The 25835-nt window shown below is 40.5% G+C and overlaps 1 protein-coding gene across 2 annotated transcripts in view; it reads left to right on the top strand.

The window, feature by feature from the left end:
• pex14 (peroxisomal biogenesis factor 14) overlaps positions 1-25835 on the top strand; it is a 57964-nt gene that overhangs the window by 3428 nt on the left and 28701 nt on the right. For both annotated transcript variants that reach the window (XM_020704551.2, XM_004070660.4), the window contains exon 3: positions 24828-24912. In XM_020704551.2, the coding sequence (XP_020560210.1) occupies positions 24828-24912 (85 nt within the window). The remainder of the gene's footprint in view (positions 1-24827; positions 24913-25835) is intronic.

Raw genomic sequence — 25835 nt, 5'->3', positions numbered from 1 at the left:
AAAAAGGAAGAAATTCTTGTTACGAGGGTCTTGATTCGAGACCGCTTGACAAGTCCCAGCACCACCCTCACTTCCATCCCCTTCTTCTCTCCTCTCTTTTTGATGAGCTGCTCTTTCCCAGTTAAGTGGATTATTACAGTAGGGATAATTCTTGTCACATGGCATTATTTGGATGAGGTGAATAATTGAAATTTGTGTCTGAAAGGATTTTATCTGGATGAGAGAAGCAGGAGTGCTGGGAGGGTCGTGAGGGACAATGGAGTATGCGCTCGCGCACGCACGCACATATTTGTGTAGTGTCTACGCGCACACGGCTGTGTCAGACAAACCAGCGTGTCAGACTGGGGGACACCAGTCATGCTAACAGGTTGTGACTCACCTCGCCCAGATTAGCCGGCCATGGCACACTGCATGTCATGAACTCTCCTTTGTGGCAGGAAGGTCCGGCTCATTGTCCACAGCAGCGCAAGAGGCCCGCTGTGGACCTGCAGTGTGTGTTCTGCAGCCACCAGTGCTGTGTTTACACCACCGTGTCTTCCCTCCATCCACACTGATCAGTCCGTTTTGAATCCACTCAAACATCGAGCAGACCTGCTTGTCGTGCCTCACTTGAATATTTTTGCAGACTAGTAACTAGAAGAACTTGTAAGTAAACAACTTAAAAATGAGTTCTGGTTTGTAACTCGATGAAGAATTTTTTCTTTCATTGAAATTAAACAGTTCTTACTAATGTAGTAATTATTAGGGATGCCACAATTTTTCCAGCATTAAACCAAATTGTGGGGAATCTTTGCATCTCTACTGCACAGCGGTACGATGAAAGTCTCCAACAATTGGGTTAGATTATAGAAGGATTTATTATTTATTGTTACATTACATCACACCAGGCTTAGAAAGAACCACCTGAAATGTGTTATTTCATTGTCCTTCTTATTAGCAAATTAAAAAGGACTTTTCTACAAGCCGTGATCCAAAAATTGAGGTTTGAACGGAATTGTGGGAAAAGTGAATCGCTGTATTCCTATTCATTATTGACCAAAAATTGTCTTAATTTGTTGTTTTTGAAGTGTAACCCTTTTTAACTTTTTTAAAAGTTTCTATAATTTTAAAATAAAACTGGATCTGATTTCTGCTCAGTGACTTTTACCCACATAATAGCACTTTTTCTTACATTTTGATTTTCTAAATCTGTTGGTCAATTTTTTTCCTAAATAGTTTGAATTTCTTCCATATGTATTTTTCTCCACTAACATTTGAAAACAGTTTTTCCTCAGAGCTGCACTGAAAAACAGTTTAAAACTCCAGCTTAGTCTTTTTAGAAGGGCTTAATACTCAGTAGTTGGTGAAGTATTTTTTATATATGTTATATTTTATTTAATATTTTTTTCTGCCTTTCATGTATTTTATTGAATTTTGTTATCTAATGTTGCTATTTTAGTTTCTTGTTCTTAATTTTCTTGAAAAATTGGATTTTCTCTTTTCATCTTTTTATTGCACTGTAGTGTAAAGCACTTTGGTTCCGGTGGCAAATAAAAATGCCATATAAGTCAAGATCATTCATTCATTCCTAAAGAGTAGTGAAAAGGCTAAAGTTATTGACTTAGTTACTAGAGGACTATTGCCGGCTGATTTTAACCCGAACAAAACTGTGTACATTAATTTCAATATGTCGCGTGTCAAGGAGTCTGTGCCTTCACCAGGGAAGTCTCACATGTCCCAGGAATGGATGGACCAAAGACCAAGTTTCTAGTATCCTTTTATTTTATTTTTTTTAGGACTTTTTTACCCCCTAAATTCTCAGTAATTTAGGAGCATGTTTTTAGGAACTTCCTATGGTTTTCTTTTTCATTTTGTTACACTTACCACAGTTGAAAATAAAAGAAAGTCACTCTAATTCATCATGTGTTTGGATCTATTTTTGATGACAAGTACTTTTTGTTGCGTGTACTTTATCGGGTAAAAATGACCCGGCAAAAGTGATTGTGTAACTTTTTATTTAGAAAGTGTTCTTGGGCTAAAGCCCGGGATAACAAGTTACTAGTGTTTTAACCAGAACAACTGATCACATTATTCCTAATCAGAAGTCCTTTCACTGGCTACCAGTAATAAGTGAGTAAATAATTGATTTGAATGTACTGCAGCCAGTTTATTCATCACTTAATGGTGTGAGGTCTGCATATTTGTGGTATACAAACCCAGCAGGGCTCTGAGCTCTGCAGGAAGCAATCAGCTGCTAGAACCTCATGACAGAACCAGATCCAGATTGTTCTTATAAATCGCAAATTTATCCTTATCGCGATATCAAGCTATACAATGTGCATAACGCAAAAGATGGCGAAAATTGCAAAAAATGGTTACCTTAAATTTGCTAAAACAATCTAATGGTAGCTTGAAGTATTTAAAATAATATAAATCTATTTATGCATTTGACCAATCAGATGAACGAGTTCACGTTGTTAACCAATCGGATGGAGCTCTTTATTGTTAGATGTTTGCCTCCGATGTAGACGAAGGTCATTTGGAGTATAATTTAAGTTATTTTGACTCTTACTTAAATTAAACTATTGTAGTAAAATGGAAATTATGTTTTGCTATTTGTTCATGTATCGCAAGTTATATCATCGTAATATTGATCACTAATATTGCATATCATGAGTTTTCCTCATATCGTGCGGCCTTAATTCTGACTGTACCCATCTAACAATCAGCTCTCTACATGCTACACTTTATTTCTTCTATTTACTGTTTTTGTGCCTCTAATTCTTTTATTCAAGTTATTTTTATTTAAGCGTTGCCAAAGCTTTTGCCGTGTCTGGAAAATGCTCCAAATGTCCCTTGTGTATGAAAAAGGCTTTACAAAAAAAGTCTGTCTCCTCTTGGCTATATATACTTATATTTGACATTTAAGATGATGTTCTGTTCTTCCTCACACGGTTGCTGTCGTTCCTGGTCCCGCATACGTGTTTGGAAGTGGATGTCACGGGACCAAAGATTCCAATAATTGAAATTTTGACTAATCAAAGGGTTTTATTTATACCAAGAACGCAGTAAACACTGCTTGTTCCCAGGGGGTTAGTAGAAATGTGGGTAAATACTGCCACCACTTGGATGGAGTTGTTTGTGTTGATATTAACAGCTCTGCTGGAATGCAGCCGCCGCTCAGGAGAGTTGGACATTCTTAAAATAGATGTTGTACTTTAGAGTGATACTTGTGCGCCTGGTATTTAGCTTGTGCACCCTAAAAGCACGGAGCAATCCCAAAAGCATAAACATGTTTACTTGTGGATACACAGGCGTGTATCATTCATTCAGGCTACCAGTGTGGGTAAATGGGCATAGATAGGGTTGGCTTGGTGTGTGTTGCGTGTTTAGGTTCGGGGATTTTAGTACAGCAGAGGGAGGGGAAAAAGAATTGTTAGAAGAACATCCCCGGTCTCACAGCAACTTCAAAAGCTCTGCTTCCCCAGGATATTAAGCGACTGTGATGAAAAATTTAGCAAGCGTTAAATAAGCCGCTTTGAAGTGATCTGTTTTGGCTCAGCAGTCTTGAAATTTCCGTAGCCCCTCTGCTACAATTTAGCCATCTTACAGTAGAGCGTGAATAGATGCACATTAAATACAGGGATCGCGCCTGACCTGACTTCTTTAGCATGGGACATGTCCACAGTAGTCGATGTTGGCAAATAAATGAAGGCCCTAGTTAGGTTATTCCATTCCTCTGTCGTTCTCTAAAGGTTTTTTTCCTTATTTCTGCTCTCTTTTCCTGATGCTTCTCTCACTCGCAGACAAATGTGACTCATACGTTGCTTTTGAAAATAGATTCATAGGTATTTTTTTCTTTCATAGGGGTGCAACACATGTAAAGTACCCAAACAAGAAAGTTAAAAGTCACTTGTTGGTCTTAATTTTATCTGTTAATTACAAATAAAATATAAAAATAAACTTTGGTTTCATCAGACCCATTCTGATGAAATTTGTGTTTTTGATGTTTTTAACATGTTCTTGTAGCATTTTTCTAATGATGGAGGACATGTATTAAGAAAATTAGGCGTAAAATAGCTTTTCTGAGTATTTCTTTATAGAAATCGCTGTGAATCAGGATGAGATGGAAAAAATGCAGTTGGGAAAAGCTTGTAGAAGTTTTTACAGCAAGCCACAAGCTCCCTGCTTCACTCGATTCTGATCCATCTACTTGTTGGCGACTAGATCCATGTACATCTTTGTTTTCCTCATCAGAGGTGGCATCTGGCTCAGAACTGTACATCTGGATAGCTCCAATATCGGTGACCGTTTTTATTGCATCGCTAATGTTAGATTGGAGGTTGGAGGACCTGTAGAGCTAGCAGTAGACCGTGTAAACAGATGGATAATGGGAAGGGGGCAGGCTTACTCCACTCCAACAGTCCCACTCACAACTCCGAGGCAAATTTATAATGAGCTCCTGCCACTCTGCAGGAATTTTTTTAAATTTTGGCTGAAAAATGTTTGCTCATAATTAACCCATAATGGGTTCCATTAGGAGGACGTGGGACCACTCTCCCATGGGCCCACCACCCGTAGGAGACCTCAAAAGGGGCCGGTGCAATGTGGTTTGGGTGGCAGTCGAGGGCGGGTGCCTCGGCGGCCCAAACCCCGATCATGGAACCTGGCTTTTGGGACATGGAATGTCACCTCTCTGGGAGGGAAGGAGCCTGAGCTGGTGCGAGAGGTTGAGAGATACCGTCTAGATATAGTCGGGCTCACCTCCACACATAGCCTGGGCTCTGAAACTCAGTCCTTAGAGAGGGGTTGGACTCTCTACCACTCTGGAGTTGCCCAAGGTGAGAGGCGGCGGGCTGGCGTAGGCTTACTCGTGAGCCCCCAGCTCAGCCGCCAAGTGTTGGAGTTCACCCCGGTGGACGAGAGGGTCATGTCCCTCCGCCTCCGGGTGGGGACAGGTCTCTAACTGTGGTTTCGGCTTACGGGCCGAACAGCAGTTCGGAGTACCAGGCCTTCTTGGTGTCTCTCGAAGGGGTACTGGAAAGTGCCCCAACGGGGGACTCCATTGTCTTCCTGGGGGACTTCAATGCCCACGTGGGCAATGACAGTGGCACCTGGAGGGGTGTGATTGGTAGGAACGCCCCCCCTGATCTGAACCCGAGTGGTGTTTTGTTATTGGACTTCTGTGCTCGTCATAGTTTGTCCATAACGAACACCATGTTCGAGCACGAGGGTGTCCATCAGTACACCTGGCATCAGGACGCCCTAGGCAGGAGGTCAATGATCGACTTTGTAGTTGTTTCAGGTGACCTTCGGCCCTGTGTCTTGGACACTCGGGTGAAGAGAGGGGCGGAGCTGTCCACCGATCACTACCTGGTGGTGAGTTGGATTCGCTGGCGGGGAAAGAGGCCGGAAAGACTTGGAAGACCCAAACGTACTGTGAGGGTCTGCTGGGAACGTCTGGCTGAGCCCTCCGTCAGGGAAGTCTTTAACTCCCACATCCGGGAGAACTTCAAACAGGTACCGGGGGAGGTTGGGGACATTGAGTCCGAGTGGACCATGTTTTCCACCTCCATTGTCTCTGCTGCTGCTCGGAGTTGTGGTCGCAAGGTTTCTGGTGCCTGTCGTGGCGGTAACCCCAGAACCCAGTGGTGGACACCGGAAGTAAGGGATGCCGTCAAGCTGAAGAAGGAGTCCTACCAGGCCTGGCTGGCCTGCGGCACTCCAGAGGCAGCTGACAGGTACCGGCAGTCTAAGCGAGCTGCGGCCTGGACTGTTGCGGAGGCGAAAACTCGGTCCTGGGAGGAGTTCGGTGAGGCCATGGAGAAGGACTATCGGTTGGCCTCGAAGAAATTCTGGCAAACCATCCGGCGACTCAGGAGGGGAAAGCAGTTCTCCACAGGCACCGTTTTCAGTGCAGGTGGGGAGCTGTTGACTTCAACTGGGGACATTGTCGGGAGGTGGAAGGAGTACTTCGAGGATCTCCTCAATCCCACTGACACGCCTTCTTTTGAAGAAGTGGAGAGTGAGGATTTTGGGGTGGGGCTGTCCATTACCCGGGCTGAAGTCACTGAGGTAGTCAACGAGCTCCTCGGTGGCAAGGCCCCGGGGGTGGATGAAGTCCGCCCTGAGCACCTCAAGTCTCTGGATGCAGTGGGAGTGTCTTGGCTGACACGTCTCTGCAGCATCGCGTGGCGGTCGGGAACCGTACCACTGGACTGGCAGACAGGGGTGGTGGTTCCCCTCTTTAAGAAGGGGGACCGGAGGGTGTGTTCCAACCATAGGGGAATTACACTCCTCAGCCTCCCTGGGAAAGTCTATGCCAGGGTACTGGAGAGGAGAGTCCGTCCGATAGTCGAACCTCGGATTCAGGAACAACAGTGCGGTTTCCGTCCTGGTCGTGGAACAGTGGACCAGCTCTACACCCTATCTAGGGTGCTGGAGGGTTTGTGGGAGTTCGCTCATCCAGTCCATATGTGTTTTGTGGATTTGGAGAAGGCGTTCGACCGCGTCCCCCGTGGCATCCTGTGGGGGGTGCTCTGGGAGTATGGGGTCCGGGGAGCATTACTGAGGGCTGTCCGGTCTCTGTATGACCGAAGTAGGAGCTTGGTCCGCATAGCCGGCAGTAAGTCAGACCTGTTCCCGGTCCACGTTGGACTCCGGCAGGGCTGCCCTCTATCACCGGTTCTGTTCATAGTTTTTATGGACAGAATTTCTAGGCGCAGCCAGGGGCCGGAAGGGATCTGGTTTGGGGACCACAGGATTTCCTCTCTGCTTTTTGCAGATGATGTTGTCCTGTTGGCTTCATCGAACCGGGACCTCCAGCGTGCATTGGGGCGGTTTGCGGCCGAGTGTGAAGCGGCTGGGATGAGGGTCAGCACCGCTAAATCTGAGGCCATGGTCCTTGACCGGAGAAAGGTAGTTTGCCATCTCTCGGTCGGTGGAGTGTCCCTGCCCCAGGTGGAGGAGTTTAAATACCTTGGGGTCTTGTTCACGAGTGAGGGAAGATCGGAGCGTGAGATTGACAGGCGGATCGGAGCAGCGTCCGTAGTTATGCGGTCGCTCTATCGGTCCGTCGTGGTGAAGAGAGAGCTGAGCCGAAAAGCAAAGCTCTCAATTTACCGGTCGATCTACGTTCCAGTACTCACCTATGGTCATGAGCTATGGGTCATGACCGAAAGAACAAGGTCCCGAATACAAGCGGCTGAAATGAGCTTCCTCCGCAGGGTGGCTGGGCGCTCCCTTAGAGATAGGGTGAGAAGCTCGGTCACCCGCGGAGAGCTCGGAGTAGAACCGCTTCACCTCCACATCGAAAGGAGCCAGTTGAGGTGGCTCGGGCATCTAGTTCGGATGCCTCCTGGACGCCTCCCTGGAGAGGTGTTCCGGGCATGTCCCACTGGGCGGAGGCCCCGGGGAAGACCCAGGACACGCTGGAGAGACTACGTCTCTCGGCTGGCCTGGGAACGTCTCGGGGTCCCCCCAGAGGAGCTGGAGGAAGTGGCTGGGGTGAGGGAAGTCTGGGCATCTCTGCTCAGTCTGCTGCCCCCGCGACCCGGTCCCGGATAAGCGGTGGAAGATGGATGGATGGATGGATGGGTTCCATTGTGACATCAGTGTTACAAAGAAATATCAGAAATGGATTCTGTGGTCTACATAGTATGTGGCAAAATACACACTTTTTCATTTTTAAGAAAAAATGGATCTGGGTTCCTATGGGGTAAAACGACTGGGAGATCTGTGAAAATTGCTGAAAAGATGCTTTCTTGGCTTTTTTTTGGCACTCTTATTGTTATTTTTTTCATAATGTCATTATCTTGTATTCTAAAAATTTAAAAACCCATTTATTATTTTTTTTATACACCTAACATCTCCTTTGGAAATATGCTCTAACACAGGGTTCAAATAAATACAAGCTGTAAAAATGTTTGCAGAACAATGCAGCAGATGTTTTGTGGTCCTGCTAGCATGAGCATCTCATAAACAGAAATACTAGAACACACTCGGTAGACAATTTTTAGTAGCAACTGCCTTAAAGTGGATTTTTACTGCGCTTGATTTGATGGTCCAAGTTTGAAATCACAACCTCAGTGACCAAAATCCCATTTTTGACTTACCAGAAAAGTTAGGTGGTAGATAAAAAATAAAAATAAAACTACCAACCAAAGAGTCTACTATTTTACAAAGAAAAACTATAGGTGTTATTTTAGTAAATAAATATTACATTAAATGCAAACAGAGAGGAAGTCACAACATAATAAAACGTCCAAAAAGAAACTGTTTTTTGTAAGGAACTCCTGAATTGAGTTCTAATCAATCTTTGCTCCCTGCTCAGCTCAACGCGGTATCCATGATGTAACAAAGGCACTTCTAATAAAGTTCCATATTAAATGCCTCTTATTATATTTAAAAAAATACAGTTTTTCTTAATAGTCTATGAATTCATTTTGGTGCATTTATCCGCCACGTCTTAAAGTCAGCTCCGTGAAAAAATAGTCTGACTTTTAACTGGTCCGGGATTACATGTAGGCGACACACGGAACAGCCTGTTAGTATAGCGTCGTAGCATTTAGCATTGAACCATTTAGCATAATAGCATTTAGTATCGTAGAATTTATCATGGTAGAATTGTAGCATTTATCATGGTAGCATCGTAGCATTTAGCATCGTAGTATGGTAGCATTGTAGCATTTTGTATCGTAGCATTTATCATGGTAGAATTGTAGCATTAATCATGGTAGCATCGTAGCATTTAGCATCGTAGCATGGTAGCATCGTAGCATTTGGCATTGTAGCATTTAGGGTCATAGCATTTAGCATTGTAGCATTTAGATAGATAGATAGATAGATAGATAGATAGATAGATAGATAGATAGATAGATAGATAGATAGATGACTTTATTAATCCCACAATGGGGAAATTTCATTTATCTGTGGCAGCAACACGACATTCAGAAATAATCTATATAATATAACATCAATAAAGGACATCACAAATTACATTTATATTAGATAATTAAAAATATTACTAAAATTATTATGAAAAATTATTATCAAAAATGAGATTCTTATTAAATAAAGAAATAAATATTAAATAAATACAGCTGCAAAAGTGTAAAAAACATGCGGTCTGCAAAACATGTAAACTGTAAAAAAACATTACAAATTTTTTCAAAATACAGAAATAACTAATGAAGTTCACACCAAGAACAAAAACAAACAACTGTTCAGGAACAAAAAACAATTTAAAATTGAAAAAATATCGTAGCATTTATCATTGTATCATTGTATCATTTATCATAGTATCGTAGCATTTATCACTGTAGCATTTAGCATCGTAGCAATGTGGCATTGTAGCATTGTAGCATTTAGCATTAAAGCATTAAGCATTGTAGCATTTAGTATCGTAGCGTTTATCATTGTAGCATTTAGCATCGTAGGATTGTAGCATTTAGCATTATAGCATTAAGCATTGCAGCATTTAGCATGGTAGCATTTATCATGGTAGCATCGTAGCATTAAGCATTGTGGCATAAGTGTGTAACATCACCGCTGTCTCCAACTCAAATCAATTATTTACTCCTACCCAGTTCTTTCTGGATCCTGGTAAAAAATCGCCACATGTTCCGCCGCTTCATCAGCTTAAACTGAAGCTACACGGAGGCCGCTAGTTGAAGTTATGGGGGTGGGGGGGGTGCTTCTCGCGGTGCGTGCGCTAATGTTTATTTCTTTCTTTCTCAGCCTCGCAGAAGTAGCTGCTTGCTGTTGTTTTCCCATCTGCGCTTTGCTATAGACATGTAGACGGACTTTACTCTAAACAACAGGAGCGCAAGAGAGCGGAGAGCTGGGAAAATAAAATCTCCATTTTTCCCAAAAATAAATCGTCTAAAACAACAAATTTGAATGAATCGATTAGTCGCCCAGCCTTACCATAAAGTGACAGTAACAAGAATGTCAAATGTCGTATTAAAGAATTCAAATATCATTTTATTTTACATTCATCACTTTTAGAGCTATTACTTTTTTCTTTTTTTTTACTCTTTGGACATTTTTCAACATGGCCGAATAAGAAATGAGAGGCTGTAAATGAGTCAGATATTGTTAACACTATTCTGTCCAGAAACTTGGCTACCATTTAGTTAGTCAAGGGAACCTTTTCCAAGATTTCCTTTTTTTTTCTTCTTTGCTCATTACTTTAATTGTAATTGTAATCCTTTATTGGAGCTGTCTGCAGTAAAGGAGAGTTATGGTCCAAGTGGGGGCGCGAGCCATAGAGATATTTCATGATTATTGGAGAAGATGGTCACTAGGTGGCAGCCGCTACTTTGGCTGCTTGTAATTACTGGATTGGAAGTGATGAGGAGAAACTGCCCGTGCATGTGCATGCATGCAAGGTTGTGAAAAGGAGATATGTTTCTCTTAAAAGAAGAATGTCAAGCAGATCAACTTGTTCTGTCTCCTGTCACCTTGAATTAAGGTCTTGCTGCGCCCTCTCAGCAGCGCACACTGAATGCATGTGTTGAATCATCTCGTTTGCTTTATTTGTTGTTTAATTTTACATCAGTTGTTAGTTTTAGATGCCAAAGGTAATGCCATTGGCTTATGTGCAGGTATATGATGTACAGGAATGAGTGTGTGACTGTGCTCTCAGATTTTACCAAAGAAGCATGCGGCGACCACAGTTCCAGCAGTGGGCGTGGTTGGGTTTGGGTTTTCTCCGTAAAAAGCACAAAAGCTCAATTCTCTGTTTCGCAGCACTTCTTGTGCATCACACGTTGTTTGTTTCTGTGGTTAATGACACAAGAAGGGCCTTCTATTTTATTGTTGCTGTGTTGCACTTTCTCTCCCCCCCCTCCCATCTCACCCAACCCTGCAGCCTGCCTCCTTAGAGGACTCTGTATGAAATCTCACTGTCATGTCCAAGGACGAGCGGCGCAGGGTCAGCTAATTGCTTTTATGATTATGATTTCACGTCAGATTTATCGTGCATGCTCGGAGCACATCTTCTTGGTCCTGCCGACGTTGCTGGCTTGGATGGGGAAAATGAGTTTACAGCTGCTGGCTGTGACTTCTTGTTTGAGTGCAGGTCACACTTTTTGACTCACTAGAGTTGAACACAGAGGGTGAATCACACTGAGTTTTCCTGTAAAAGCCACCGTTTTCTATGCCAGTAACTGTACTTGTTTTGCTCATATTTGCCCACAAAAGAGCATTTTTAACACTTTGACTTGAACATACACTCTAGTTTGGAGGTCATGACAGAGGAATGACACAGATAGGGATTTTGGTTTTTCTGCCGTCTGAACTTTTTTCATTTTTTTTTTCATGAGCCATAAATCTTTCAACTTTGTTTCTGTTAGCAGTTGAAATCGTTAAGCTTTTTCTACTCATAGTGTGCCAGATTTGTCAGTTGACTTCTTTTTGATGTCGCTGACTTCTCCTTTCCCGGTGGTTCCACCCACTTCTTTGAAAAGGACAAGCACACATGAGACCAACCCATCTTTAAAAGGTGTTTTCTTTTCGTCATTTTTGTCTCTTACGCTCAACCAAAGACGCTCTGCATTTCCATCACACACAAAAAACACATTTTCAAAAACCTTTTGTTCAACATAATCTCGAACGCCTCTTCGGGTTCCCAGTGGATACATTTTGGAGAGGAACAAACCGTCATAGTTGTATATCCATATTAGTTGCATTTTTATGCAGATAAAGTCACGTTTCAGCTCGCAGGTCTTTAATTTGTTGCAGGCCTTTGACCTCACTCTGACCTTCCTGGCTGGGCCACAGAGTGACGAGTGACAGATGCATCCTGGGAATATGGTTTGGAAAGCTCTGCAGCGCTCAGTGGAATGCTGAGGCTCTTTTTATGCGAAGTTCATTTTGAAGACACATGTAAATTCTGTGATTAAGCTCAATTCAATAAACTTTAATGAATACTTAGGACTTTATTTCTAGATTTTTTTTTTGTTGCAGCCAGTATTCGAGGGGCTGGGCAACAGAGCTGTAATTTCCTATTCTCCCACAATTTAGTGAACTGTCACAATATGTTTACTTAGGAAATGATAGAAATATGACCTCGCTTTAATTACAGTGTAGTCATTTTGCCTCAATATACTTGGGAAAGTGGTCTTATTGAGCTAAGCTTCCTTTATACACTCCATTCTGCTTTGTAATTACTTCAGCTTGATTTATCGTCTTTTCTTTGTGTTTATGGTTGTAAACTGCTCTAGTGAGTAACTTGGTCTGAGAGTGGCTTGTCTCCTCGCAGCGAGGCTGGAAATCTCCCGATGAATCTGAGATGTCTCTGCTGTCAAGACTGCTCACATCGCTCTCTGCCTCCAATGTCACTTTCAAGGCATAATTACACAAGTTGCGTTGATTAGTATGAGAAGCAATTACGGTGGCTTTCCGCCACAAATGGGGAATGCGATGGTTCTTGATTGACAGGAAGCATCCTGGTTTTATTAAGTAAATGACTATGGTAATTCAGGTACTGAGACCCTTTGATTTGTCAGCATCCTTTTTGTGAGTTTTTTTGATTTGAATGAATGGGTATTTGATTGAATCCCTCCGTTATTCGGACGGCCCCTACTCCCAGCTGTCCCCTCCTCTCAAACCAGCTCGCGTTGTATATCAGCGCTCCACGATATGAGGAAAAGCCACGATTTGGGATATTAGTGATCAGTATTGTGATGACGATATAACTTGTGATAAATGAACAAATAGCAAAACATCTAAATACATCATTTCCATTTTACTGCAACAGTTTAATTTAAATAAGAGACGACTTCACTTAAATTACACTACAAATGACCCTCGTCTACATAGGAGGCTAGCATCAAACATAAAAGGGTTCAATGCGATTGGTCAATGATATAAAAGAGTCCCTTCGATTGGTCAAATGCATAAAGGGATTTATTTAATTTGTTAAATATTATAAGCTGCCATAAGATTGTTTTAGCACATTTAACACGGCTTTTGCGATATGCGAATTCCACTGCTTGATAGCGCGATAACGCTACATTTGCGATTTATTGTGCAGGCCTATTGTATATAGTAGAACCAGCAGGTTACAGGGTTAAAAACTGGCTGCTTCTTGCCGGATAACTGAATGCATGCACCCAGAGAGGAGAAAAAAATCTGAATTACGCAATGCTGGCATGCTATTTAGAGTTCCCTTTAGCTTACCCTGCTTTCACATGTTTAGAAATCAGAGGCAAAATTATTTGTAATTGACACTTTGGGGAACATTTTTTTTCCCTTTTATCTGGCTTCCCAGTAAGTTATTAGCTGTTAATTTGTCAGCAAGCTTCCCTGCAGCGCCAGATATTTGTTCAAATCCTTGAATCCCCTCAGTGAATTGTGCACTTGTGAAAATTCTGCCCTGTCTAATTATGTAATATAACACTGCCTTTTAGGCAAGTTTCTTTAATTGAATCAAATGATTGCTAGCTAAGTGTAAATTATTGGTGGAGCAATATTTGAAAGAGCTCTCTATATTGTTTAAAAGAATGGCACGGTGAACTCCAGTTATACGGCGGTATAAAAGCCTCTGCACTGGGATCTGTAGATGTTGGAGTTTTTGACAGAGGGCCAAACATTTATGCTAAAATTTGATTGGCTTAACACTCCCTCTCATATTTCAGTCTTTGTTAACCACAGTTTGCCTAATCAAGTAATTCCCAGTTTGTCTTAGTAACCCCCTATAGAGTTATACAGCCATACATATAATAAAATAATTTGGTCGTGCAAGCCCTCGCCCAGCTGTAATTTATATGGATTGAATGAGTGCTGCATTGTGGAAAAGAAAGAGTGGACCAAATGCTCGTTTGTCACCTCTAATAAATGTTGGAATGTAAATTATGAACTTATGCTTCAGATGTAAATGCACTTCATTTCAGTCCTTTAATGTAAACAGCCCACTCCAATACATTAAGTCGTAGGGGAAGGGCAGGGGGATACTTGAGATTTTGACTGTTTTCACAATCAATAATAAACACAAAAGAGCCTGGATGGAGAACGTTAGAACATATTTGAAGTTGCCTTCATAAATTATTGCCTGAAAGCGGGCTTGTACACCAAAAATGTAGATACATTGTTGTTATTAATAATGTAGTGACTAATAGTTCTATCAGGACTGTAATAGCAGTTTAATGGAATATGACGGCAAGAATGTATTGCACTTCTTACATTTAGATGGGACCTCACATGACATTTATCAGAGATTTCTGTAACCCTTTTTTTTTTTTTGAATATTTTGTTAAGTTAATTGCTTCTTTTCCTATGAACGTCTTCTCTTGGAGAGGGGCAAAATACTGGTAATGGATATTAATTAATATGTGTCAGTTGTCTGGGTTTGATTAAAAATAATGAAAGCAAAATGCTAATCGTGTTTTAGCGATTTATTCTTTATTTTCTTCTGTGTGGGGCTTTGAGATTGGGACTTTATCTGGGAAATCTAACCAAAAAAAGTGTTTTATGGTGTAGGATAAAATGGAAGTGGCAGAATACTGTTAAAAGAAAAACAGCTTAAGCAGAGTTACTAGATATAATTTAGCATTGATGTGGATAGGACGTGTATTGGCAACATATTCAACTTCTCAGAAAGAAAGTATAAGGGCTCGTTATTCATCTCTTTGCAAGTGAGAATGATGTCATTTTTAAACAACTTTATTTTTTCTGGAAATAAAAGCAGCACATGCATCACCTGACACGTGGTTTTCTTTGCACACTGTTCTACTCATTTTAAAGCAAATTTCCTCTATTGCAAATTTAGCTGCACTTTCTCATGTCATCTTTGTTTCAATTAACTAATTCTGAATTTTCTAGCTATAAGTTTGTGTTTGACATCTTTAAATTGTAGTTCCTTTGCACTCTTTACTACTTAACCCTTGTGCTATCCTATGGGGTTAAAAATGACCAATGACGTGTTCTCCCTACCATGACAGAGGTGGAGAGGATTTAATGTAATCCATGGACACCAGTGAAGATCACAAATCATTGAAGAAAAAAGGTTCAGAGCACTGTCTAGTGGGTCTAGATGATCCAACTCCCAATGTCAAAGTGCCTAGGATAGCACAATGGTTAAAACGGATGGGGTATGCATGTTTTGTTAAATGTTGACATTTCCTTGTTTTTTCCTGTAGCAAAAGGAAAATGTGTGCAGACCTCCTCATGGCAGCTTGTGCATAGATCAGGAGAGTTTGGTTCGTCAACAACCAACAGTTATCCAACACCTGGTGTCTAGACTGTCTCCACTGCCTACTATCTCCAGCTTTCTTTTTTATATAAAACTTAGAAAGATAATTTCAAAAGTTCTGTCATAAGCTTAAAAAACGGTGTGGACAACAATTATTCCATCAAAATGTAGTGAGGAGAAAACGATGTAATTCTTATCTGGATTGTATTTTCTGTGAAAGTACTGATAGCTGTCGACCATTTTGAAAGAGCAAACAGTTGGCATTCAGGGGAAGTGAGACTCAGATGTTGTGTTTTTGTTAAGTTCTTGTTCTTTTTCTTTTTCTTTGTTACTGCAAAACATTCCTCATGTTTGTGCCTCCTTAAAGCTTTTGAGCAATATAATCCCTCTAAAAGTGTGTGGAAACGGATTTCCAACTCTGTGCAGAGAAAAAAGGGGACGTGAAAGAACTTGGTAAAACACAGTGTACTTTTAAAATGCAGAGAGTGGCATTGTCATGTGTTTTCTGTGTCAAGGTCGACAGAAAATGTCAGAACAGGTGTGCGTCTGCTGCTGAGCTGCTTGCCAGCTCAGCCCCTTTGCTGTAACACGCCACCCTGTGTGACATTATAGCGGTGAGTTGTCTCTTGTCCTCATTCTTTTTGAGGAGGCTGGTAAAACATGTTACATTCCCCAGCATGAAGACTGGTGTTAATACCATAAACTTTGACCACCGATTCTAGTTGTTGCGCACTCACAAAGGGAGTGGGTGTTGTATAGCTGTGGCGTACAATGTGTGTTTGTGCTCCTTGCAGCCTTAAAGAATAGACATGCATCTAACCTGAAACTTCTCGTTTGATTTCTTAGAAAGGATTTATGTCTAGATCTTACTTTTGTCTTTGCTTTTTCTGAGTTTCGCGTTGTGGAAACTAAGGACTTTAGAAACGTAATCGAGAACTTCGACAACCTAATGAGGTGTTTCTGTGTTCTTTGTGACTAAACTTAGTAAGAGGAAAGAGACACTTTTTCCAGCCTTGAAGAGGGTTTGGTATGTGGACACTTCCAGAAGCAGGGTTTCACTTAACATTTTTATTTATGGCTTGAAGTGATCTGTTACTGACTGGCTATAAGAATTAAAGGACGACACTGCTGCCTTAAGTTTCCTCCTTTGATGATGATTTCATGCTGACTTGTCTCCCAGTGTAGATGTGTGGCCCATTGTTGTAGCAAGTGTGGCTAAACGTTTCTGACAGGTCTCAGTAAAAAAGACAGCCCGCAAGGGTAAACTGCCAGACTTTCCTCCCCCCACATAGCTCCACGCGTGGCCAGTAGATGGCGATGTTCATCTTCTCTGGCTCTGTCCGCTGCCCCGATGTATCTCCTCCTCAAAAATCTTTTCCGCCTTCCCTCCTGTCTTTGGGACTTGTGAAGGAAAGAGGGGGGTCTCATCCTGTGTGGAGGGTCATGCCACCAATCCCTGGCCCCCTTTGAAGACCATGAAATTGCTGATCCAAGACACATGATTAGTGCATTCAGCCTATTGACTGGAGAAGAGTTGACACACGATTACAATGTCACTGGAATGTCACAATCTGTCGAGTTGCCTTTGTAAGCATAGTCTCATCCAAAGGTACAGTGTACTCAAGACGGAATAATTTGATCAATAAAAGCACACCTTTTGCTCTGTTGTCATTGGCCTCTCTATTTTAGTTTTATTAGTCAATTTGGCCGGATGGCAACCTGCAACCAAAGCTGATGCCAACTCACTCCGTCTCCAACCCACCTTAGTGCTTTATTTGCCTATCAAGCCGGTGGAATTCGACTTGCATTGCTGTGTGTATTCACTGGTGTGTGTGCGTCTGTGGGCGGATGCATCCTCGCTCACTAAGAGAAGCAGTTTGGACCAACAGAGGAGGATAGGCTTGTCACTGGAAGTTGCTTGTGACGGAGGCAGCTCCTCTTCTGACACCGCAACACATCTTCTTTTGGTGTGTCGCTCAGACACAAGCTTCATGTTATTTGCCGGTGGTGCCGCTTGCGTTTTGCCTCAATCAACTAATTGGATGTGAAAGGCCAGCGGACATTGATGATGCGGAGGACAACACCCAAAGCAGCAGCAGTTTAAAAAAAATCCTGCATGCTCCTTTGTGTTATCAAACAGACTTTATTTGTTCTTACCCAGAAAAACTTTTCAAACCTTTTTTTAACTGAACTTTTTTTTACTTAAATTTTGATTACACTTATTGCAGAACATAAAGAACACAAGTATTTAAAACAAAATTTTAAAACCACAATTAAAAAAGCAAATAGTTTATATCTTTAGTTTTTAGCTTTTTGTAGTAGTCACTCCAAAACTATTTAAAGTTTCACCTGAAACTCTTACAGGAACTTTTAAGATTAAAGTTCTAGATTTCATTAAGCTCACTTAAGGTAGCGCCAGGACAAAAGTACATATTTTACTTGCACGATTTGGTGGCTATTTTACTTTCTGTTTTTGAAAGAAGGGTAAAATTATGTGTACCGGTACTTATGACTCAGTGTATGTGCAAGTCAAAATATTTTTTTCCAAACTTCGGCCTTTTCTGATAAACCTGTCTCATTTCTAGGCGAAACTTTTTTGACACACTTTTTAAAAACCTCATCATGAAAACAGTCGAACTGTATAAAATCATCATGGAAATCTTTATTTCCTGTCGCATGCATAAAAAAAAGAATCAAAGCATTAAAAGCATGCAAAGCTGCTTGTCAAAGGTTGTCATCACTGGCTAGAAAAGAAAAAAAAAAAAGAAAAAGAAAGCTTCAAATTACAGGAAAGAGGCACTGCATTAAAGAACAAAGGAGATCGATGGCAGTACATTAAATTTTATGCGAATGAAAAAAAATCAACTAATTAAAATTGATTACTTGTGCTTTGTAAATGTGTTTCTGAATTAAATTATTGTATGAAAACATTTTGACCAATCGAGGAGCTGAGGAAGTATCCATTACTGGATTGCAGCTGAGAAGGGGCAGGAATGTTTTGTGGTAGCTAAGTAGTTTGTTGTGCTTTGACTGCGACTCCCCTTGTGCACCCCCCCTACTGCTAAAGTGCCATGGGTTAATCTCTGATGACCCTCATCTCTCAGAGCAGCTCTGTGCTCATGGTTTGAGCCTTTTACCTGAATTAAAAGGAATATGTGAGCTATAAAAGTATTTTTGCCCAAAGTGAGTGAAAGGGAGGTGTCACTGTCGAGGCTGCTCCTCTTCAGTCATGTGGGCTCTCAGGGCTTTCAGGCCACCACTTGGGATATCCTTATCTAAACGGTCATCTGTCTCACCAGTTTAGCAAAGCAAGGTAACCCCAGGCAGCACCACTGACAGTTACACATGAAGAAATGTCAGACTTAGCTTGGTATCATATCTCTCAAGCTAAGCAGGCTGTGTACCACACGTTTATCCTCAAAGAAAGGCATCACTTTGTTCTTTTGATTCATGTTGTTTAAGAAACACTTGTTGGTACTGGCAAGTGCTTTCTCAACCCTGCACTCCACTCATCCTTTTTTCTTTTTCTTTTTTTTACCATTTTCAAGAAATTAATGTTTTTCATTAAACATTACTACTGTAATTTGCATTCAATAATAAAACAAAATGAATCTTAATCATGTTTTTTTTGCACTAAGTTTTTTTTTCTTTCTTTTTACTCTTTCGTTGATCAAAAGTACTCTGCTTAAAGCATTTCTCAGCTAAACCTACACAACTTTTCCACCTTATGCTTTGACAGAACGTTGATAGAGAAATGGTTGCTGATCGGAAAGTTTGGTCTGTTCATGCAGTGGTCTTGGAAAAAAAAAAGCATGGGTTCCGTCCACCAACTGCCCCCCCTCAACAAATATTGCATAATGTGCTTTTGATGTCATCGTGTTTGTTGTCTTGCCCATGGCTCTGACACTGACATTGATACAGCGCTGTATGTTATTTTTAAACTTTTGCATAGCAAATGTCAATGAAGTTTTCCATGACCCCTTTTCAGGAACAGACATGTTGACTTCGACCTTTAAATATGAAAAGTTAGGGTCATTTATTCAATAAAAATCGACATTTGACGAGTAAAATGTACAGAACACCAACCCATTGTGTTTTAAACTTTCAAACCGCAGCAAAACTCATTTAGGTTGCAGTTTTTCTGCCTGGGGAGTTAAAGAAGGCCCATCTTTCAGCGATACTGTAATGCTGGGGTTACCGGCACATGGGACAATTATTACCTGGCTGCACAAAAAACACATCCACCTTTTTTTCCATTTTATTTACAACTTGATTTTTTTACTTTGGTTTACTACCAGATTCTCCCCACCACATCCAAATCCTTCTTTCTCGATCATGCGATGAAAATACCTCCGCTACTTAAACTGACTGCGCCGACCGCTAAATTGAAAAAAGCCAGAAAGGAAACAGAAAAAGGGCCTTAGACTTCCGAGAAATAAGAAAACTGCCTTTACTAGAAATATATATATGCGACATTTGTTCCCACATGCCAAGCCCACTCTACATAATATTCAGCAAACTTATGTCTAATATTATGAGGATGCTGCTAATAAATTTGCTCAGATGGTGGATTCATGTTTTAGTGACTGCTTTTCTTTTATGTGACTGTTGCATCCTATAGTCAGACAAGGCGGATTTTGCTGTGCCATATTTTTTAGCTTCCACTTTGACAGTTATGGGTCGAATTTTAATGTCACATTTTAAAGATTCCTACACAAAATATATTGTACAAATAAAGTTAAAGCAGCTCCAGACATTTGACAGAGGATGAAGACAAAGTTTACCCACAAAAGTTAACGAAACTGGAAGCTGAAAAAAACCCAGGTCCGTGGCCTGAAAAAGGTTGGGGATTTCTTAAGCCTTTCAGAGTATATATATATATTTATATATATATATATATATATATATATATATATATATATATATATATATATATATATATATATATATATATATATATATATATATATATATATCATTATGTATGATAATGTATTAGATTTGGCACTCTAAAAACTGTTTTTCTATGAAATATTAGTTATTTTTGCAGCTCCTCTTCCTACCTGGAAGTAAGAGGACTTGATCTTTAGGAACCGGCTTTCACTCCATGTGAGTCCCGCCCATGTCATAACGTCAACCTAGAGCCGACCTCGGCTGCATGTCTGCGTTTTTCCACAAAAACAAACAACAACATAACTTTTTCAACGATGAATGTGCATACTGTGCATATCTAGCTCCGTAGAGAAAGTGGGTAGCGCAAACTCTTCCTGGAAGGGGCTGTTCTTAGCTTAGTGACGTCACAATGTGACGTTTTTGCAGGTTGGGACAGGCTGGTGCTCAGAGAATACCTTTTTAGAGGAATACTTCTATGGTGTTGTTTTTTTGTATGGAAATAACATTATATTATACCATGGTCCGGGTGAATACTCGATTCTGATTGGCTGCTGGGTGTGCACAGAAGTGACCACAGGATAACCGCATGGTGAAAAATGAAGTTCCGGTCACCTAACTTAAATGTTTTGTATCACTGCGCCGGCTTCTTTAAAAAAGGATTTTGCTTCATCATTTGGACAAAAACAAGTGGTAAGAGGAGAACTTTCTCTCTGAACTGATGCTTTATTTAACCCATCGGAAAGATCACTGGCGCGACGCGGACTATTTGTTACGCGCTGCAACACGTAACAAATAGTCCGCGTTTTGTGCGAAAAGCGATCCAAATCGGGGGAAAAAAAACAAGAATTAAGGACTAAAAAATGCTTAATATTTATTGCTTTTGTAAGTGACCCTGGTATAAGCTGGTTAAAGGCCTTCAAAGTGTGCATTATCACTTTTTAACGCACTTCGCGGAAGCAACCGTCAGACGCAGAGGCTTCGATGGCCATTAACCCTTACATAAACTTAAAAGCTCAAAGTTGATTTTGCATGATATAGGTTCTGTAATTTTCTGTTATGTTTGCATATAGAAACAAATTTGTGGATGAAGGGGTAGATATAGTAATTTCATTTTATATTTTTTGGAAAGGCATTGGTTAAAATAGTAAAAGACATAGTGAAGCAAGAAACCAAACGTTTTCAGAAGGGTTAATTTTCAATGTGGGCCTTGAAGCTTCTGAAGTGTCTGAACAACTGAATGTTAGCTGAATGCTGGGGCCCGCACCTCACTTCCTGATATCTCTCAGGGTCAATAATTCCCTGTAGCTGCTCCCATGAGGCCTTGCGTCCTCCACTAAAGGTCACATTAATGCGGGAAAGATGTCACAATTAGAAGGGCATTTAAAGCTGCTCTTTTAAAAAGATTAAAAAGCACTGGTGGCCACATCAAGCAGTCAGGAAACCAAAGGAAATACAATAATTGCATTAAAACTTAATTCCTTCCTGGCAGGGCTCTGATATCAGAAAGGTATTGGGTTAAGTCATTTAAGACAGCTGCCCCTGATAGCAAATCGTCCATGAGAGCACCAAATTAATATAGAGCTTCATTTTTTGCCGTCTCACACTTTCTCTTGCTTTTGGTCCTTCAAATGTGTGTTTGGGGGGGAAATTTGAGACTAGCCTAACACAATTTTTGTTCGTGTCTATCAGTCTGTTATTATATCAGGGGCACTTCTCTACAAATGTACAGGCCAGGGCAATTTCGAATGAATTGATTCACACTGAGACCAAATCCTATACTTGCTAATGATTTCCTTTTAGCTCCTTCGTTTCATCCACAGACCAACTTTTTGTTCAATCGTGAATTTCATACATTTTTAAAAGAAATCTTCCTGGAAATACAGCAAAAAAGCTTGTCGCACCATCTTTGAAAGCCCTTCGTGGATAGGTTTAGAATAGTTTTCTGGGACATTTTAATGGAACATTTCATTGCAGCTTTTGGTCAACATTTATTATTAAGAAACTTGATCTCAGTCTTAAAGAAAAGTCAGTAGCACTTTCTCTGAATTTCTATTTTGTTGCTGTTTAATTCAGCACTAAACAAATAATTACTTAAAAATCCTTTTATATTTGATTTACACAGATTTAATAGGACTTTTCTGTTATCTTTTGGACTAAAATAACCCTTATGTCTTAAGAAACTATCAGTTGTTATTTTACTGGCTCATCATGCTCTGTAACTCACACCCAATGCAAAAACCCATAGCTCTAGCTCTATGGGGTAGTTAAGTGCTGTTGCTAGTTAGAGCAAACATCTACAACTGGTTACATGGATTTCCTAAAGCGTCCATCCGTGTGGTTCGAACATAACCATATTTCACACTCATTTTATCACTATTCAAGATATCACTGCTGTAATTTTCCGACTAGTGCAGCACAAAAGTCGGCTCCAATTCAAACTCAATAACATTTTTCTAATCTCGTCTGTTCATCAAGTTCACTCTCTTTAAGTGAGTTGGTTAATGTTATCTATTCCTGTGATTGAGTTTTCACCTCTTTTTTGGCTTTACCTGACACTTTATTGGTTATCTGGTTTGCAAAGATTATTGCTCTTGACATGGAGCACTTTGATACATTAGTAGTTAAAGCTTTACAGTAAGCTTTAGTAAGGAGTCAAGTTATTGTTAACAGCAAAACAAATATATACTAGTTTCCTGCAATGAAGAACATTTGTCTTTTTTGCTGAAGTAATTAACACTACAAACACAAATGCAAGTTGTACTATTATTCATCTTATCCTCCTAAAAGCCCAGTCATATGCTACCCAACACTATAACAGGGTAATCCATAAGTCAATAACAAGAGTGAAATATGTGCAATGTGGTTATAATTGATTGAGATGTCTGGGTGGAACTTGTGTAAAGCATCTGTGTCATCTGCTAAGAAGTGCACTTTTCTCCTCCCTGAAGATCTACCACTACAGTTTTAACCAAATGGACATTTGCTTCATTAGTTTGCCGCTGAGCAAGCTGCGGTCCAAAAGTATCGTACCTGTTAACAGTAATACAGTTTTCTTGTCGATACTGGGCTTCCCAAATTTCAAGGGAATTTGAACAACAAATGCTAATTCAGCATATTCTGACTCTATTAGGTCATTATCTCTCCTTAGACTCCCATCACTTTGTTGTTTACTGGAATGAAAATTAGAATATTCAATTTTAATGTGTTTATCACCTCTGGTTTTTACCTTAACCACCAGCCAGGTCTTTACTCACTTATCTGATCACTTAGAGCCTTGCCAGGAGGTTATGGAAAGATTTTTTTTTCTTTCACTTTTGCTGTATCTTTTGGCCCAGAACATCAGTTGGGGGTTCACCATGCAAATGATTTAATCTGGTTGTCACAATGAAGGTTCCGGGTGACTGACTTTATTAAGCTCTCAGCATATAGACATCCTGGAAATTCCATACCTCTTGCTTAACCCCTTGTGTACCTCAAGGTCATGGTAGTGTCGCTGTGAAATGGTTGATTAGTGTCTAAATAAATTGTGTCTTGTTCCCATGGGAAAAATCTGCAACTTTTTGATAAAATGACTGCACATCAGGCGTTTCTTCATTGTAATTACGGGTGCATAGCATTTGTTTCTACACTTCTTTAAAGTGTGTTATAGACTACCAAAAGTCATAAAACCACTTTTTTTAGAAGTTTCAACCAATGCCTGTTCCATAAAGCCCAATGAAAGTTTGTTTTAAAAAAAGGCATCTTTTTAAACACCATCCATGCCACTCCTGCCCCTTGGACAAATTCAACTGCAATTCTTTTGGATTGAAACAGGTTCATACTATATGCAATGCATTACCCAAAATGAATTACCACTGGCAGGGCGCTCAATCACTTCATGTCTTTCAACACTAAGAGAAAAGAAGAGTAATCAAAACCTTTCAAGCTATTAGAGGGATGACTTTTACAATTGAATCAAGGGGACCACAGGTGCGATAATAAGTCATCCAAACCTCCTATCCACTGTTTTTCCTTTCTCTCTGTTCTTACATATTTAACTGTTATAGGAGGCGCCACTTCATGGTTCCCAGTTTGTTTTAATGCCATTTGAGAAAGATTTTTTTTTCTCCCTCCCAATTCTTGGAAATGCATACTGGTTGGAAAATTAAGGTGCATCTCACAGGAAAACATAATAGAATCGATGAACGCAATGCACTTAAAACTACTGATGTTCTGATGCTATTTAACGTTCTGGTGCATTAACGTTTCAAGTCATTACAACAGTGAGGCAGCGTGATTTGATCATGGCAGGTTTTTAACTGGAAGAATTACAGAAGTTTTAGGCCTAGGATTCTGAAGTTATTAGATACAAATGATCACCTCTGCATTAAGTATAGATTTTCTTCCACTGCGCACTTAAGAATGGAAGTTTGTCTTTAAGAGGGTAATAGCAAATTAAGCTCCATACTCCATTTGTCCGGCACTCTTGATGGGCTAATTTTATAACTGCTGATTTGGTCATTCCCCACATTTAGCAGGAAAGTGGTCAGGTGGTCTTTTTCCTCACTGCTGGGTGGGGGGGGGGGCACATAAAAGCAACTATCAAATCCAATCCATTTATGAGTTTCTTTTCTTTTTTTGGTGGAGCTTGATTTATAATGAACCTTTTTAAAAGGAAGTTTTAGACAGTTGTACGCATTGTTAAAAGCTTCTGTTCTTTCCACAGCTCGTCTTCACCTACATGCTTTATTGTATCGTAAAGGTTTTTTTTCCCCCGCAGGTTGCCACGGCTGTAAAATTTCTACAAAACCCAAAAGTACGTCAGAGTCCACTGTTAACCAGGAAATCCTTCTTGAAGAATAAAGGTGAGAATTTTTAGTCAGCACTGGAAGCAGTAGGTATCTTTGCATACGGATGGCTCTTTTTTCCCGTTTTAGTTCTAGTAAGATTTGTCTGTGAGGGTTAAAAATTGGGGCCATAGCTCTTTGCCCTGCGGGTACTAATCAGGGTCGATTTAGCTTCAAAGAACATGATTCAGGCCCTGTGAATAAATGGCATCAGGGTTGCGAAGCTCCTTTGGGTTTAGGAAAATTAATATTGACAAACTCCCTCTGAGTTTTCAATGGAATTATCAATATCGCCTTCCAGCATTTTAACCCTTTTGCTTAATTTAATGGTTATTGTAAATTTGAGGCACTGCATATTGAGGTTTTCTGGATGCAAAAAGATATGAGCATATTGCTGAGGTTTTACTTTTTGTTGCAATGTATTCATATGTTTCAAAAACAAAAGAAAGTTTAAATAGATTTAGTACACCCAGCTTACTAGAGTCAGTTTAGTTTAGCGCTACGTTGAAGTCGCGGCTGTGTAGTAATATTACGTATAGCGAGAGTGTGCACCTTTACCTCAGATTAACTCTTTGCAATGAGTGTTTTTATTTTAGCAAGTACTTAAGGGACTGTACCTCTACTGTGCTGGGGGACTTAGACTGCAGCATTAGAGCAGCCAAACAGTGAAAAGTGAGCCTAAAAGCTCTGTGACAAGGGAGCGTAACCTGAGACCAAATCTATGTTTGCCGGCTGCTGCTACACACATCTCATGTGACTGCAATGATTCTTAATATCTTTTGAAATTTCTTCGTCTTTTAGAGTCATTATTGACAGCCAGGTTCCTAATCTGCTGGTGGATACTTCCAAAACCTCTACTCAACCAAATGATGTCATGCTGGACGTCATCTTTTTTCTTTTTCCCCTCCGAAGCTTTGCTTCAATATTTGTGGAGCTCCACC

This window comes from Oryzias latipes, chromosome 7 (genome assembly GCF_053564925.1).
Source record: "Oryzias latipes strain Hd-rR chromosome 7, Olatipes_Hd-rR_3.1".
Taxonomy (NCBI): Eukaryota; Metazoa; Chordata; class Actinopteri; order Beloniformes; family Adrianichthyidae; genus Oryzias; species Oryzias latipes.
Note: the sequence above shows the minus strand (reverse complement) of the source record. Positions and strands in the feature narration are given on the sequence as shown.